The following is a 15,478-nucleotide window of genomic DNA, read 5'->3' as shown; positions in this document are numbered from 1 at the left end:
CTATTTTAGGATGGCGCCGGCAAGCTGCCAGCGCCATCCTGGAATAGTTACTAAGTTAGCTTCAACAGGAAGCACTAATAGATAAAATAAAGCAGGTGCTCGAGCACCAGCTTTATTTTATCTATTTGTGCTTCCTGTTGAAGCTAACTTAGTAACTATTTTAGGATGGCGCTGGCAGTTTGCCGGCGCCATCCTAAAATAGTTACAACAACTTCAAGCTTGAAGGCTTGAACTTTTGCCCCCCGGATCCGCCGCTCGCAGATTTGCGGATTTTTGGTAAATTCGCGGAAGTTCGCGGATCGCGAATTTATCGAAAATCCGCAAAATCCGCAAGCGGAACGGATTTTCCGCCCATGCTTAGTCATTAGTGATGTCACTGACCATGTCATGAATGATGTAATATGTGACATCATCAGCAGTGGATTGCTGGCGCGCGAGTTATAGTGAGTACAACTAACTATAACGAGGGAATTTCAAAGCTTTATTAAATGGTAATTCTTACTATAACGTGGCTGAAACCTATGTTTTTTTCAGTGAATTTCAATGGTTTTGTAAATGATAATCTTTAAATGTATTAATTGTTATATTTTTTATTTTTTATACTGATTTACTACATTATTTTAAATTAATTATTTTTAGATATTTTAATTAAATAAATTGAAAAAAAAATGTTTTTACACCTCTCTGCAACGCAGCCCCCTGACGCGTTTGCAGAGGGGGAACTAATTCCCCTTGCATACTGGGGGTCCCGGGGGGCCAACTAGCCCACCAGGGACCTCCAGTATTCCCCAGGTGTAATGAGGCCACACCCTTTTTTACACCTCTCTGCAGCGCAGCCCCAGGGTGGGTTGGCAGAGGGGGAACTAATTCCCCTTGCATACTAGGGGTCCCTCGGGCCAACTAGCCCACCTGGAACCTCCATTATGCGCCGGGTGGCTGCATTGCAGAGAGGTGTAATGAGGCTATGCCCCTTTTTACACCTCTCTGCAACGCAGCCCCCTGGCGCGTTTGCAGAGGGGGAACTAATTCCCCTTGCATACTGGGTGCCCCTGGGGGCCAACTAGCCCACCTGGAACCTTCAGTATGCGCCAGGGGGCTGCATTGCAGAGGGGTGTAATGAGGCTATGCCCCTTTTTACACCTCTCTGCAACGCAGCCCCCTGGTGCTTTTGCAGAAGGGAAACTAATTGCATACTGGGGGTCCCTGGGGGCCAACTAGCCCACCTGGAACCTTCAGTATGCGCCAGGGGGCTGCATTGCAGAGAGGTGTAATGAGGCCACACCCTTTTTTACATCTCTCTGCAACGCAGCCCCCGGGCGCGTTTGCAGAGAGGGAACTAATTCCCCTTGCATACTGGGGGTCCCTGGGGGCCAACTAGCCCACCAGGAGCCTCCAGTATGTGCCAGGGGGCTGTGTTGCTCTGCCCCGTGGGACGGCGGTCCCTGGGGCAGTGTGGGGGGGGATTGGGGCCCCCCACACTTCTTTATCACTATGCCCCCGCGATTTGGTCCCCCCGGGGGGGTAATTTGAAAAAAAACAGGCCAGGTTTTTTAAAAAAAAAATGTGGGCCTTGGGGGTCCTTGTGGGACCACCTGGGCAAGCCTAGGGGGTCAGGGTGTTTGTACCCTGACCGCTTTTTGTGTTCTACACGTTTGTTTTTCTGATTTCTTGTGCCTCGGTCTACCGAGCACAAGATGGCTGCCAACACTTCCTGGTTTGAAGTGTTGAAAGCCAATAAGCATGCAGCTCGTGCTGATTGTCTGCCACTGTCTGTCAACACTCTGAAACTGAAATTGTTGGTGGCCATCTTGTGCCTCGCTAGAACCGAGTCACAAGAAAACAGTAAAACAAAGTTCGGAAATAAGGGAAGGGGGTAGGGTAGAGACATTCTGACCCTCTAGGCTTACTGAGGGGGTCATACATGGATGTTTGGGCTCAATTTTTCTTTTTTTTTAAAGAAAAATCGCGGCGTACGCGTATGGAAATACGTACAAATACGAGCAGGAGCTGAATGCTGATTGGCTGTCAATACTCCAAACCAGGAAGTGTTGGCAGCCATGTTGTTTGTCGGGAGAGCAGAGTCAGACAAAAACAGTAAAACAAAGTTGAGAAATAAAGAAACGGGTCAGGGTAGAAACATTCTGAGCCTATAGTCTTGGTCAGGGGGTGGTATATGGATCTTTAGGCTCAATTTTTTTTTTTTTTTTTAAATAAAAAATGGCGGGGTACTCGTGCAGTACTTGTACGCGGTGGAAAAGGTGAAAAAAAGTAGAAGTCCGTTTTATTCATTAGGTCCCGGGGGGGCAAATTACGGGGGCAATTTTTCTGCATAATGGGGGGTTGTAAGGTGCCCCGAGCACTGGGGAATTGCACTCCTCTGGTTTTAATTTTAAAATATGGGGGAGGGGTTACGGCCCTACTCCCCACAGTGTCGGTGAGCGGCAACCCTCGGGTCTTTTTAAGAAAAAAATATGTTTTGAGCTCTCTCTCTGTCTCTCCCCATACACGTTGCGGGGAACGCCACATTTCTGGGGCAGTGATATGTAAAATGACCTTCCAGCTCCGGGTACCTGCATTGTCTGGAGTTTTTTATTAATGTTGGGAGGGTGGGCTTGATAATACGTCCTTGTAAATTTCCATAGAAGCCTATGTTCTGGTGTTAACATGGGCTTCTATGGGAAATAACAAGGCCGTATTATCAAGCTCATTATCTCCATTTTATCGGCAGTTTCCTGCCAATAAAACGGCGATAATTTTAACACCGGTCCTCGATAATATGCACGTAAGTTTACTGGTCAAAAAAAGAGCAATGAGCCATATTATCAACAAAAGGCGATAAATCATCGACGCTTTTATCGGCAGGAAACTGCAGATAAAGCGGCGATAATGGGCTTGATAATATGCCCTTGTGAATAACCATAGGAGGCCAGGTTAACACCAGAACCTGGGCTGCTATGGGAAGTTACAAGGGCCTATTATCAAGCACATTATTGCTGCTTTATCTGCAGTTTCCTGTTGATAAAAGTGGCGATAATGTATCGCCTTTTGTTGATAATATGCTCCTTCATTTCTATGATAGTATGTAAAGCTTTCCTTTTTTTTTTAGTGTAGCAGTTGTACTCTCTTCGCATGCTCAGTGTCATTTCGAAGCCCACGTTTTCTTTTTCTTCAAGTTCAACAAGCAAACCTTTCTTTATATCAGTTAGTAAATCTGTCACTTTCTTTTCCCGGTTCGTGTGTGTCCTCCGCTGCTGTAATTTTGTACAGTATTAATAGTCATATTTTTTATATATTTATTTGAAAGGTAGTGCCGAGGCGACAAACGTTGATTACGTACTCCGTCCACCGCCATTTTAGTAGTTTCTCACCGTTGTTTTTATTATATCTGTTAGTTAGAACTCAGTAGTTTTCAATCCTAGTCTTCAATACCTTACTATAGTATTTCAACATTATTTTTATTGTGGACCGTCATACCCCTCCCCGACAAAATAAAAGAAGTATGTAGTTTTTTTAAAATTAACTTTTATTAAACAATAAATATAAATGAAACTCAATTATAACTATATTAGAACTGGAAAAATAACTTAAACAATGTTATAAACAAATTGTGAAATGGATTCCAAAAGGTGTTTGATTGGTAATCTGCAAAAGAAAAAAGAAAATTAGAGTTTAGAATTATGTAGATGTGAGTAAATGAGCTGAAGCTTTACGGGTCATATTATCAAGAGCGGCGATAAAATTATCGCCGTTTCAGCGGCAGGAAACTGCAGCTAAAGCGGTGATAATGGGCTTGATAATATGGTGTTGGGAATTCCCATAGCAGTCCAGGTTCTGGTGTTAACCTGGGCTACTATGGGAATTCACAAGGGCATATTATCAAGCCCATTATTGCAGCTGAAATGGCGATAATTTTATTGCCGTTCTTGATACTATGCCCCTACAAGTTTTGGTAACTCTACGCTTTTGCGTGTGCAGTGTGACTCGTACATTCCAGTTCTGTTATAGTGCCGCGTTCAAGTGGTGTCTATATGGAAGTGCCTACTGCGTTACTGACGCCCGTTATGGCGACTTATTTCTAATGCATTCCTATGAAGGCTTTGTAGATCTAGGCCTCGTGCTTACCGTTGTATAAACCTTACGGGTAAACATTTCAGGCAGTTGGTGTAACGACTTATTCTGAACAATTCTTCTACACGTCTACACGTCGAAGACAGCAGTGTCTAAGTTTAAGAGAGAAAGAGAAATGATGTCACAGAGAGTGAGAGAGAGAGAAAACAACATTAAAACTGTGTCGCAGAGTCTGGAATTGAGATTTTTTCGTAAAAAGTGAGATGTAGATTTACTAGCTCCTTGCATCACTTTACCCATGTTAAAAGTGACTCAAAAGTGGCATAATAAGGTTGTGGATCTGTTTGTCAGACTGTTGTAACGTATCTGTTGTCACTGCTCGGAGGTAATTATAGATTTTACAGAGAAGCTGCTGTACACTACGCACTCTGGGCCATAATATCAAGCCTGGGCGACAAAATTATCGCCACTTTATCGGTAGGAAAGTGTCGCTAAAGTGGCGATAATGGGTTTGATAATAAGCTCTATGGAATTCCAATCGAAGCTCATGTTAGATGTCCTCTACATCTAACATGAGCTTCGATTGAAATTCAATAGAGCACATTATCAAACCTATCATGGCCACTTTAGCGGCAGTTTGCTGCCGAAAAAGTGGCAATAATTTTGTCGCCCAGGCTTGATAATATGGCCCTCTCTTGTTTCACAAATAAAGCTAACACTACAATTTTACGAGTGCAGTGTACCTGCTACATTTTACTTGTTATAGTGCCGCGTTCAAGTGGTGTCTATGTGGAAGTGCCTACTGCGTTACTAACGCCCGTTATGCCTAATTATTTCTAATGCATTGCTAAGAAGGATTTGTAGATCTAGGCCTCTGTGCTTACCGTTGTATAAACCTTGTGGCCAAACACATAAGGAAGTAGACTTCACAACGTCACTTTAACAATTCTTCTACACGTCCAAGCAGACAGCAGTGTCTAAGTTTAAGAGAGAAAGAGAAATGATGTCACAGAGAGTGAGAGAGAGAAAGAGAGAGAAAACAACATTAAAACTGTGTCGCAGAGTCTGGAGTTAAGATTTTTTCTTGAAAAGGTAGGCGTATATTTACTAGCTCCTTGCATCACTTTACCCATGTTAAAAGTGACTCAAAAGTGGCGTAATAAGGTTGTGGATCTGTTTGTCAGACTGTTGTAACGTATCTGTTGTCACTACTTGGAGGTAATTATAGATTTTACAGAGAAGCTGCTGTACACTACGCACTCTGGGCCATAATATCAAGCCTGGGCGACAAAATTATCGCCACTTTATCGGCAGGAAAGTGTCGCTAAAGTGGCGATAATGGGTTTGATAATATGCTCTATGGAATTCCAATCGGAGCTCATGTTAGATGACCTTCACATCTAACATGAGAATCAATTAGAATTCAATAGAGCATTTTATCAAACCTATTGTGGCCACTTTAGCGGCAGTTTGCTGCCGATAAAGTGGTGATAATTTTGTCGCCTAGGCTTGATAACTCTGATAACTCTGACGAACATCAGGAGGAAAGACCTCTCACTCCCTAAAAAAAAACGCCCGTGGAAGAAACTTGAAGCCGCTCCGCTGACGAGCGAACTCAAAAGAGAACTGCCATCCTTCGAACGTTGCGATAGCAATAGCGGAGCTCATAAATATCACACCTGGCTTACCCAGGCGATGGATGAGCTAGCTCCAGAAGAAATTAAAAAACCCAGGATACGCTCAGCCACTGCACAGTGGTATACCCCGTAGGTCAAACTGATTAAACTGAAATGCCGGCGATATGAAAGACTATGGTGTGCCAACTATAGTCCTCAGACCAGAAATGAGTACACAGGAGTTTTACATGAATATAAGCTTACGATAGAAAAAGCTAAGGTGACCTTCTACACAAAGAAAATCCACAAATCCACAAACTCTTCTAAAGAACTGTTCAAGACGATTACCCACTTAGCCAAAAGCCCTAGGGATACAATCTTTATGCCTGATCAGGATTTTGAGGAAAATATAGCGCAATTCTTTCAGCATAAAGTCCAGGCAGTTTATGACGACCTCCGTTCTTCACCCGTCAGCAGGGAGATACCTCACATTCCTCACACAACAGACCAGCCTTTCTATGTCCCTGAACTCTCACAATTCTCGCCGATGAGTGACACCCAGGTTGCCACCCTGCTTTTACAGATTAAATCGGGATCTCCAAAGGATCCCTTCCCCCCTACATATTACACCTGGTCCCGAAAACAATCAGTTTGGTCCTTACCTCGCTCCTTAACAATGTCATAAGTTCTGGACTATTCCCCAGCAGCTGGAGGAAGGCATGTATTAGGTCCATTCTCAAAAAGGAGACTTTAGATCCCATGGAAACTAAACACTACCGCCCAATATCCTGCCTGCCCCTCCCAGCCAAAATACTGGAGAGTGCTATGAATCAGGAGCTCACTAAACATCTAGAGAATAATCATCTCCTGGACCCCACACAACACGGCTTTAGGGCAAATCATTCCACCGAATCCGCTCTGATCATAGGTACCGAAGACATCCGAAGGACCATGGATGAAGGGGGAAGAGCCGCTTTGATCCTTTTGGATCTAACAGTGGCGTTTGACACCGTTAACCATGGGGTCCTAATAAATAGATTGAGGATGCTGAGCATCACGGATACCGCCCTGCCCTGCTTAAGTCCTTCCTAGAGGCCCGCATCCACCAAATCCACTGGGGCGGCCTCCAATCCGATGAGTTCCATCTCCCATGTGGCGTCCCCCAGGGTTCGGCCCTTTCACCCACTCTTTTTAACCTTTATGTCACCCCCCTTGCTGCACTGATAAAATCCCACGGCCTGCACTTAGTGTCATACGCGGATGACAGCCAACTGGTTGTCTCACTTGCGCAGACGGTGGAAGCCCCCGCCATCAGTTTAAGGAACTGTCTGTCTGACGTAAAGAAGTGGATGAATAATCACTTCCTTAAGCTCAACACCGAAAAGACTGAGGTGATTGAGTTTGGCCAAAAATCGTCCATCTGGAGTTACCTATGGTGGCCTCCAGAGGCTGGCAGCTGCCCAACCCCAGCTAATAAGGTCAGAAATCTAGGCTTTATAATGGACAAGGACCTCACCTGCACAGCACAAATCAGCCAGGTCACTTCGGCCTGCTTTTTCACACTGAAGATCCTCAGGAAAATTCTGCCCTACATACCATTCTCCCTGAGGAAAACTGTGGTGGGAGCGCTGATTATGTCCAGGGTGGACTATTGTAACGCCCTGTACATAGGAGCCAGTGAAAGACAGCTCGCCAGGCTCCAGTCAATCCAGAATGCAGCGGCCAGGGTCCTGCTCGACCTCCCCAAACGACATCCCACCTCTAAAGCTATTTGGGAACTCCATTGGCTCCCGGTTAGGTGCAGAATCCAATTCAAGGACATGTGCTAGGTGCATAAATCTCTTTACGGAACCACTTCTAAGCAGCTCTCCAACCTTCTCCCCCGATATGTGCCGGAGCGTACACTCAGATCTAGCTCTCATGATCTAATACAAATCCCTACAATAAAGAGAGCTCGATGGGGTGGCAGATCCTTTTCCCATCAAGCCCCCAAGCTATGGAACAGTTTGCCAACCCCACTCCGTTCAGAAAAGAGCACAGCCAAGTTCAGAAAGGCCTTGAAGACTTGGCTTTTTGTGATGCCCTAACCTATCTCTTCTTTGCTTCGTCCTACAGCGCCAAGACACCTCGGCATAAGAGCGCTCTAAAAATAATTCAGTCAGTCAGTCAGATAACATGGCCCTCTCTTGTTTCAGAAATAAAGCTAACACTACAGTTTTACTAGTGCAGTGTACCTGGTACATTTTACTTGTTATAGTGCAGCGTGCAAGTGGTGTCTATATGGAAGTGCCTACTGTGTTACTAACGCTCGTTATGCTGAATTTTTTCTAATGCATTCCTATGAAGGATTTGTAGATCTAGGCCTCTGTTCTTACCATTGTATAAACCTTGCGGCCAAACACATAAGGAAGTAGACTTCACAACTTCACTTCAACAATTCTTCTTCACGTCCAAGCAGACAGCAGTGTCTAAGTTTAAGAGAGAAAGAGAAATGATGTCACAGAGAGTGAGAGAGAGAGAGAGAAAACAACATTAAAACTGTGTCGCAGAGTCTGGAGTTGAGATTTTTTCTTGAAAAGTTAGACGTATATTTACTAGCTCCTTGCATCACTTTACCCATGTTAAAAGTGACTCAAAAGTGGCGTAATAAGGTTGTGGATCTCTTTGTCAGACTGTTGTAAGCTATCTGTTGTTACTGCTCGGAGGTAATTATAGATTTTACAGAGAAGCTACTGTACTCTACGCACTCCGGGCCATAATATCAAGCCTGGGTGACAAAATTATCACCACTTTATCGGCAGGAAAGTGTCGCTAAAGTGGCGATAATGGGTTTGATAATATGCTCAATGGAATTCCAATTGAAGCTCATGTTAGATGTCCTTCACATCTAACATGAGCTTCGATTGGAATTCAATAGAGCATATTATCTAACCTATTATGGCCACTTTAACGGCAGTTTACTGAACCCCTATCATATGGTTGTCATCAACTACAGGACTAGGCATTAAAAAATTGCCCACTTGGGATTATACGGAACTGCATAATTAGTTTTAACAAACTGCCATTGCCTAGCAGGTGGAATTGACGCTGTGTAAATAGTAATATAATGTCATTATGAGGTGATATTATTATGGGGTTATATATTAATATTTATATATTTTCACATTCTCCAATGCACTCTTTAACTGTTTGCTTTTACGGTTGGAGGTGAAGGAATGGAATGTATTTGTCCGGTACCGTGATCTTATATATATTCACTTGTCGGTAGTGGTAAAGTGTTAATGTACTGTGATCTGATATATATCCACTTGGAGGTTTTAGTAAAATGTTAATGAACTTTATTGAGACACAGAGCGGACAAATACCGCATCCAAACGCAGTGATATTGGCGTGATGTGCCTTGTGATTGAATTTGCACAGTATTAAGCTTCTATGTTTAAAATCTATAATTACGTATACATTTAAGTGAAATTTATGATAAAATGGTTATGTCATCGAAGTAATTTAGCTATTTGCTGGAAATGGTTTTCATGGTAATGCGATGATGTATATATGTAAATATGGTTCGGTAAATATGTTTTTGCAAATACTTCACTGAAGTTTCAATCTAGCAGGTATATGGGGATACGTTTATGCAGAATTACATACATTACAATATGGCTGACATCTTTTGGGTTTTAGTCCACTTTTCACTTTCATGATTTGTCCGATCACACGCACGTAATGTGTTTAAAAGTTTGTTTACACTTGGATGTGATTAACCTGTGAGCAAGGCGGTTTCGCCGAAACGCGTAGGGTTTGTTTTGGCTTTAATATGAAATAAATCATTCCTTGAAAACGATTATTTGGACGTGATTCTTTAGGTGGAGTGCACTGCATTATTTGCGTAGTGAGAAGGATATATATATATAGATATGTATATATATATATATATATATATATATATATATATATATATATATATATATATATATATATATATATATATATATACATATCTATATAGATAGATAGATAGATAGATAGATAGATAGATAGATAGATAGATAGATAGATAGATAGATAGATAGATAGATAGATAGATAGATCAAGCTGTTATCCTAAAACGTACTGGGATGGTGAAGTTAATGTCAATGCTTTCGGATTGCAAGCTTTTTTTTTGGATGTTAGCAGGGCGTCCTAGAGTCACGTCCACCTTCTACGCTGAAATTGTTACCTTAGAGTGCCACTTCAGTTTTGAACCAACTCTCTGTTTGCTTTTTTTCAGTCTCTAACTCAGACGTAAGGGTAGTGAACGGGACGTCTGCGTGCAGGGGACGCTTAGAAGTGCGTTACCTGGAGGTCTGGAGGTCCGTGTGCGATTTTACATGGGATATGAAAGAAGCGCAAGTCGCCTGTAGACAAATCGGCTGCGGACCGGCCCTTGCTTCCTCAAAGAATGGCTTCTATGGCCCAGGCCAAAGCGATATAGTCTTGGAAATCCTGAGTTGCAATGGAACGGAAACCTCCCTGATGGAATGCCAGCACAGGGACTGGACCGGTGCTCGGTGCAGCCGCACCACTGCTGTCGGAGTCATCTGCAACGGTACAGTGGGATTTGTGTACTTGTCTGGCAAAGCACTGACTGACTGATGCATGGAATAGAACACCGTGTGCGTGAAAGAGAGACCAGTGAAAACACTGTGGAAAAGCAGGGACATAGGAGGGATTTGGAACATATAAAAGATCGTATTAAAAAAGTGTTATTCACTTGTTCCAGGGACTTTAATATAAAGTCACACGGTGGGGCATCGTTGTAATGTAATTCCATTTGCATAGCACTTGCTACCCACGACTAGGCATTTTAATTTCTTAAACCACTTTGGAAATTGCGAGGCCCATATATAAAATTGCAGCGCTGGCTTGATGCAGAACTTAGCACCTGTTTTATAGGAGTATGATGAATTAATTTACCACAAATTATGAATTTTACTAATAACCACTATTCCTAAACTCTGCATAGGTTTCTGTCATAACCAATCATTTGACATTTTGGTATTAAGTGCTGCATGGTTGGCTCACATTGAAATATAATTATAAGCTGAAGCTCAGTTGTAGTCTCTGGATATTTCATCATTTTGAACAGGTTTTGATGGTTATTACTGGATATTATTTGTGTAAATCGTCAATCAGGGCACCAAAATACAGATTAAACATTGTTCTCTATTTTTTCCTACCTGTTATAATTTTTTTTAAATCAGGGATTACTGTCTTTGGGGGATGAGTGATCTATATAAATGACCTCTTGAAGAACTCAGAATGTTCACACTTTTCAGAAGTTTATAGCTATCTGGGATAACTCAGTTTCTACCAGAAACTTCAATCAGGAAAATAATAATTGGAAAAATCGACTGCCATTTAAAAAAAATCATTTTTTGCAACTCTGCTTGTTTTTGAAAATTAGGAAGACAGTGATTTTAGCGCATCACACCTTTTGTAGATTTTAGGCACACATAAGCTTTTTTTTGCACAGCACTGTTTCCCATTACTCCCCAAAAAAACCTTTTGTAATATCTTGCCAACTTTCTCTGTTCTCTTATGTGAAACTGACACGTTCTGGGTACCTTTAGAACCCACTAAAATGTGGGAGGAAAAGGACATAAATATGACCTGGACAACTATTGTGAACAAAAAAGTATGAAGGCTTAAGCCCATAGTGCCGCAAACAGCGAAATGATCTCAGCACTAACAAAAGCCTCAGCAGTGGAAAAGCATAAGCAGTCAAAGAGTTAAAAGATTCTGGATGCCTATGTATATATGCAAAGTTTCAAATTCATTAAATGTTTTTCAGCACCTCATTAAAGGCTGAAAGGCTCTTATAAGTGACATTTCTCTCCTGAATGCTGTCAGCTGTCTGTTTCATTCTCATCAATGTATACTAAAGCTTATATGTATTATATGGAGATATAGAGAGACTGAGGCCTTATTTAGATCTCGGCGGAAGGAATTTTCTGTCACAAACCTGAAGGATAACCCATCCGTCGTATTGTAATCTCCATAGGATATAATGAGATCGTAGTACAGTGGAAGGGATTTCCACCACGTTTGTGATGGAGTGTTCCCGTCCGTCAAGATCTAAAGCAGGCCCTGAGCTACTATTTCATTTTTTGCTGCATCCAAAGCTCACTTTTATGTGCAGTGTGTTTCTGCACAGAGATGACCTTATGGGTGGGATTTATCAGCCTGCCTCCTCTATCTATGGTAGTCTACTCGATAGCTTACATCTTACTTACCGTGACAGCCCCACTCTTACAGGTAAATGGCGAGGAGGTAAAGTTATCTCACCATCTCAAGTCTTCTAAGTGATGGCTCAAATGTAGACCGACCCTGAAGATATCTGAGTGAATATTTGAATATGTCTTCAAAATGAATGTGAGCAGTGAAAATCCCAAGATGCATTAGAATGCCACAGTAAAGAGGCAAATGTAAACATGCACAAAAAACTTTCGACCAAAGCGGCAAATTTAAATCCACAATTGGGACTAATGAGTAAAGGTAAAAATATGATCATGTACCAAGGATTACTCATTTATTCCAAATCTGAACATGCCTAATTATACACTTATGCTAGCAATGATGCTCACTCTGGTGTAATATATGCACTGGTATAATTTATGTAACTCTTAAAATGTTTGGACATTTTACTGCGTCCTGAGGTCTCAGCTTGTAAGAGTTGTGTAACCTATTTGCACCTCACCATTCAATTATTCACTGACTCATTACCCCCAGGTCCCTCCTGTTCTTGTCCCATTCATTTACAAAGTGAGATAACATATGTTGCTGACAGAAAAAAGGGACAAACAAATGCTGCCCCTACCCCCTCTCCCTCCCTCTGGGATTACATAACTGTACCCATTTCATCATTCCTCCTGTTCTTTTTTCTGTCTACTGACAGTAGGAGAACGTTGCAGAAGCTCAGACGCTCCTGAAATTTTGACTTACGTTTTTGCTGTCGGGCGGTGAATTTGTGCTGGTGCGGCTTCTTCTCCCTCCCTGCTGGGCGTGGGGGGGTATGGTAGATGGTCCTCCAGCTGTTTCACCAGAGGTGTTCTGGTCCTCACCTCCCGGTTGCCGGCCTCGTCGGAAGGTGCAGTGTGTCTCTTGCGCAGGAGGGTGGCTGTTCCCTGACCACTTTTGGGTCACAATGCCTGACTTCCGGGTAGCAGGCGGGACCGGAAGTCAGGTGCTGCTTTGCTGAATACAGGACATTTGCGATCCTACTGGGTGGTGCCTGTGTCCTGATCCTCTTGTTGGTGCTTCTCAGGGACTTTTCCACCTACGCTTCCTAGGTCTGTTTTGCACCTGGTGTCTTTGGTTGTCTGTCATGGGCAAGCATACATGCAAGAGCCATCATATGGAGTGCTCCTCTTCCTCTGAGGCCTGATTCTGAGGGGTAATGGATGGGAGATGTGGAGCACAAGGGAAAGTAAATTGAAAAAGATATGTTGCCCAGATTACTTAAACATGTCAAGTCTAACACGGGTTTTCCTGATGAGGAGGCGCCTGGCACGTCTGGTGGTTCCATATTACGGCAGTTTCAAAGTGCTGCTGCTGTCAATGTCCCTGTCCACCCTTACATCTGGGAGTTCTTGTAGCGGGAATGGAAGGATCCCGACCGTATCTTGCGTCCACGTTTTATGGCGAAACTTTACTCTCATCAGGATATGTCTAAGTATTTGCCTGACTCTATTCCTATTGATTAATTTGTGGCAGTCTTGTGGTTCAGACTTCCTTGGCCGAGGATGTGAAGCTTAAAGATCCAGTTGATAAAAAGGTGGATGCTTCCCTCAGGAAGGTGTATTCTGGTTCTCATCTTGCTCTGACGGTGGGCATTTATGGTACTTTTGTGGCACAATCTCTGATTTCTGATATCAAAGCTCTGTATCAGTTGATGGATGATGCCTCCGACTGTACTGGGCTTTTGGAAAATATCAAAAGGCAGGTGGAGTTCCTCTCGGGTGTCTCCTTCGATGTGGTGAGGGCCTCTGCCCTTTCCCGTGGAGGGAGCAGGTGCGGCTGCCCATCGCAATCTCGTGTTGAAGGACTGGAAGACGGACTCCGTTCAAAAAGCTTGCTCCTTACACTTACCTTTTCAGGGGACTATGGTGTTTCGGGAAGAGTTGGAGGGAAAATTGCATAAATTGTTTAAAGAGAAAACACACTCTTCTTCCTTTAAGCAGTCCTCTGCTGCTACCGTTTCCTCTAAGCCTAAACCTTTTTTCCATCCTCCCGCTCGTAGGCAGATTTCCAGGGGGTCACAAGAAGTTCAATTCTGGTCAGGGTCAGGATAGAAAGGCTAAGTCCCCACCCCCTCCAAGCCTTGGTCCTGACTTGACTATATGACTGCCGAACCAGGATTGTTGGTCGGAGGTCGGCTGCGGTTCTTCCTGCCATCTTAGGTGCAGTCATGTTCAGACTTGGGCATTACTACTCAGGGTCTTGTCATCGAATTCTCGGACCCTTCTCCAGAGTCAGGGATTTGTCTGACTCCTTGGCCATCCTGCCTGGCCAAGAGGTGCAATCTGTCTCTAGGGGTCAATTCCCTCTTGCAAAAAGGGGTGATTCAGGAGCTTCCTCCTCTGGAGGTGGGGGAGGGGAGTTTACTCTCTGATTTTCCTGGTTCCCAAAGTGGCGTGAGGGTTCAGGCTGGTCCTGGATATGAAGACCCTATACAAATGGGTGGTTCATCTGCCTTTTTGTATCGAAACTCTTCAATGGGTGATTCTGTTTGTACTTCAAGGCCATGTCCTGTGCACCCTCGATATCCAGGACGCTTACTGTCTAGTCCTGATTCACCCATGTTCTCGTCAGTTCCTGAGGTTTTGCATTCATAGTCATCATTTCCAGTTTCAAGTCCTGGCTTTCGGCCTGAGATCTCCACCACGAGTGTTCACCAAGGTGGTGATTCCATTGGTGGCTTCTTTGGCTCCTCAGGGTGTCCCGGTTTATCCTTACCTGGACGATTGGTTTATTCATGCTCCCTCTTGGAACCAGTTGTTGGTGGATCGGGAAGTGGTGTGCTCTGCATTGAGGGCTCCTGGGTTTCTTTTAAATCTTCCAAAATGTCAGCTGGAATCCTCTCAGGACTTGGCTTTCATTGGAGCTCGCTTTCGAACCAATCTCAACACGGTGTTCCTGTTGGTCCCGTGGGTGGAGACCTTGAGGTCTCTTGCTAGGAGGTTCGGGGAGGGGGGGATCCTTTCTGGTCCGCCACTGGTTGCGGCTTCTGGGTCTCATGACAGCGACAGTGTTTACAGTGGCTTGGGCTTGTTTTCACCTCCGTCCTCTGTGGTTGAATCTTCTACATTAGACTATACTCTGGTCTCCCTTCCCCGTTTCCACAGTGTGGTCTCGTTCTTCCTCGGGGACAAGGGGGATAGTGACCATTGGCCACAATAGGTACTCCTGCAGGCCAGTGCACCACCATTTGAACCTGTTCCAGGGCGATCCTGCTCCAAATATACAACTAACCTCAAAAGAATCAAATTTCTGCTAGCAAATACTGAGGAATTTCTTCAGGCAGCAATGCTCCTGTTTCATGACTGCAATGAACAACGAAATGACCCTGCCAGCAAATGGGAAACGTTTATCTTCAAGTTATCAAGCACATACTCCTCAAATATCAAATGCAGATTGCCCTGTGAAGTGTGTGAAGCAGGATGGATACTCAGTGTACAGCGGCGCCAGTCAATGATAGTAAAAAATTCAATTAACAAGGCCCTCAGACTACTGAGACATAATCCTGGAGACCCAAC

The 15,478-nt window shown here is 43.6% G+C and overlaps 1 protein-coding gene across 3 annotated transcripts in view; it reads left to right on the top strand.

The window, feature by feature from the left end:
- Nucleotides 1–15,478, top strand: part of LOC144755246 (scavenger receptor cysteine-rich domain-containing protein DMBT1-like) — a 735,795-nt gene that overhangs the window by 677,090 nt on the left and 43,227 nt on the right. For all 3 annotated transcript variants that reach the window (XM_078643989.1, XM_078643988.1, XM_078643987.1), the window contains one exon: nucleotides 9,952–10,269. In XM_078643989.1, coding sequence (XP_078500115.1) covers nucleotides 9,952–10,269 — 318 coding nt within the window. The remainder of the gene's footprint in view (nucleotides 1–9,951; nucleotides 10,270–15,478) is intronic.

This window comes from Lissotriton helveticus, chromosome 5_1 (genome assembly GCF_964261635.1).
Source record: "Lissotriton helveticus chromosome 5_1, aLisHel1.1, whole genome shotgun sequence".
Classification (NCBI taxonomy): domain Eukaryota; kingdom Metazoa; phylum Chordata; class Amphibia; order Caudata; family Salamandridae; genus Lissotriton; species Lissotriton helveticus.
Note: the sequence above shows the minus strand (reverse complement) of the source record. Positions and strands in the feature narration are given on the sequence as shown.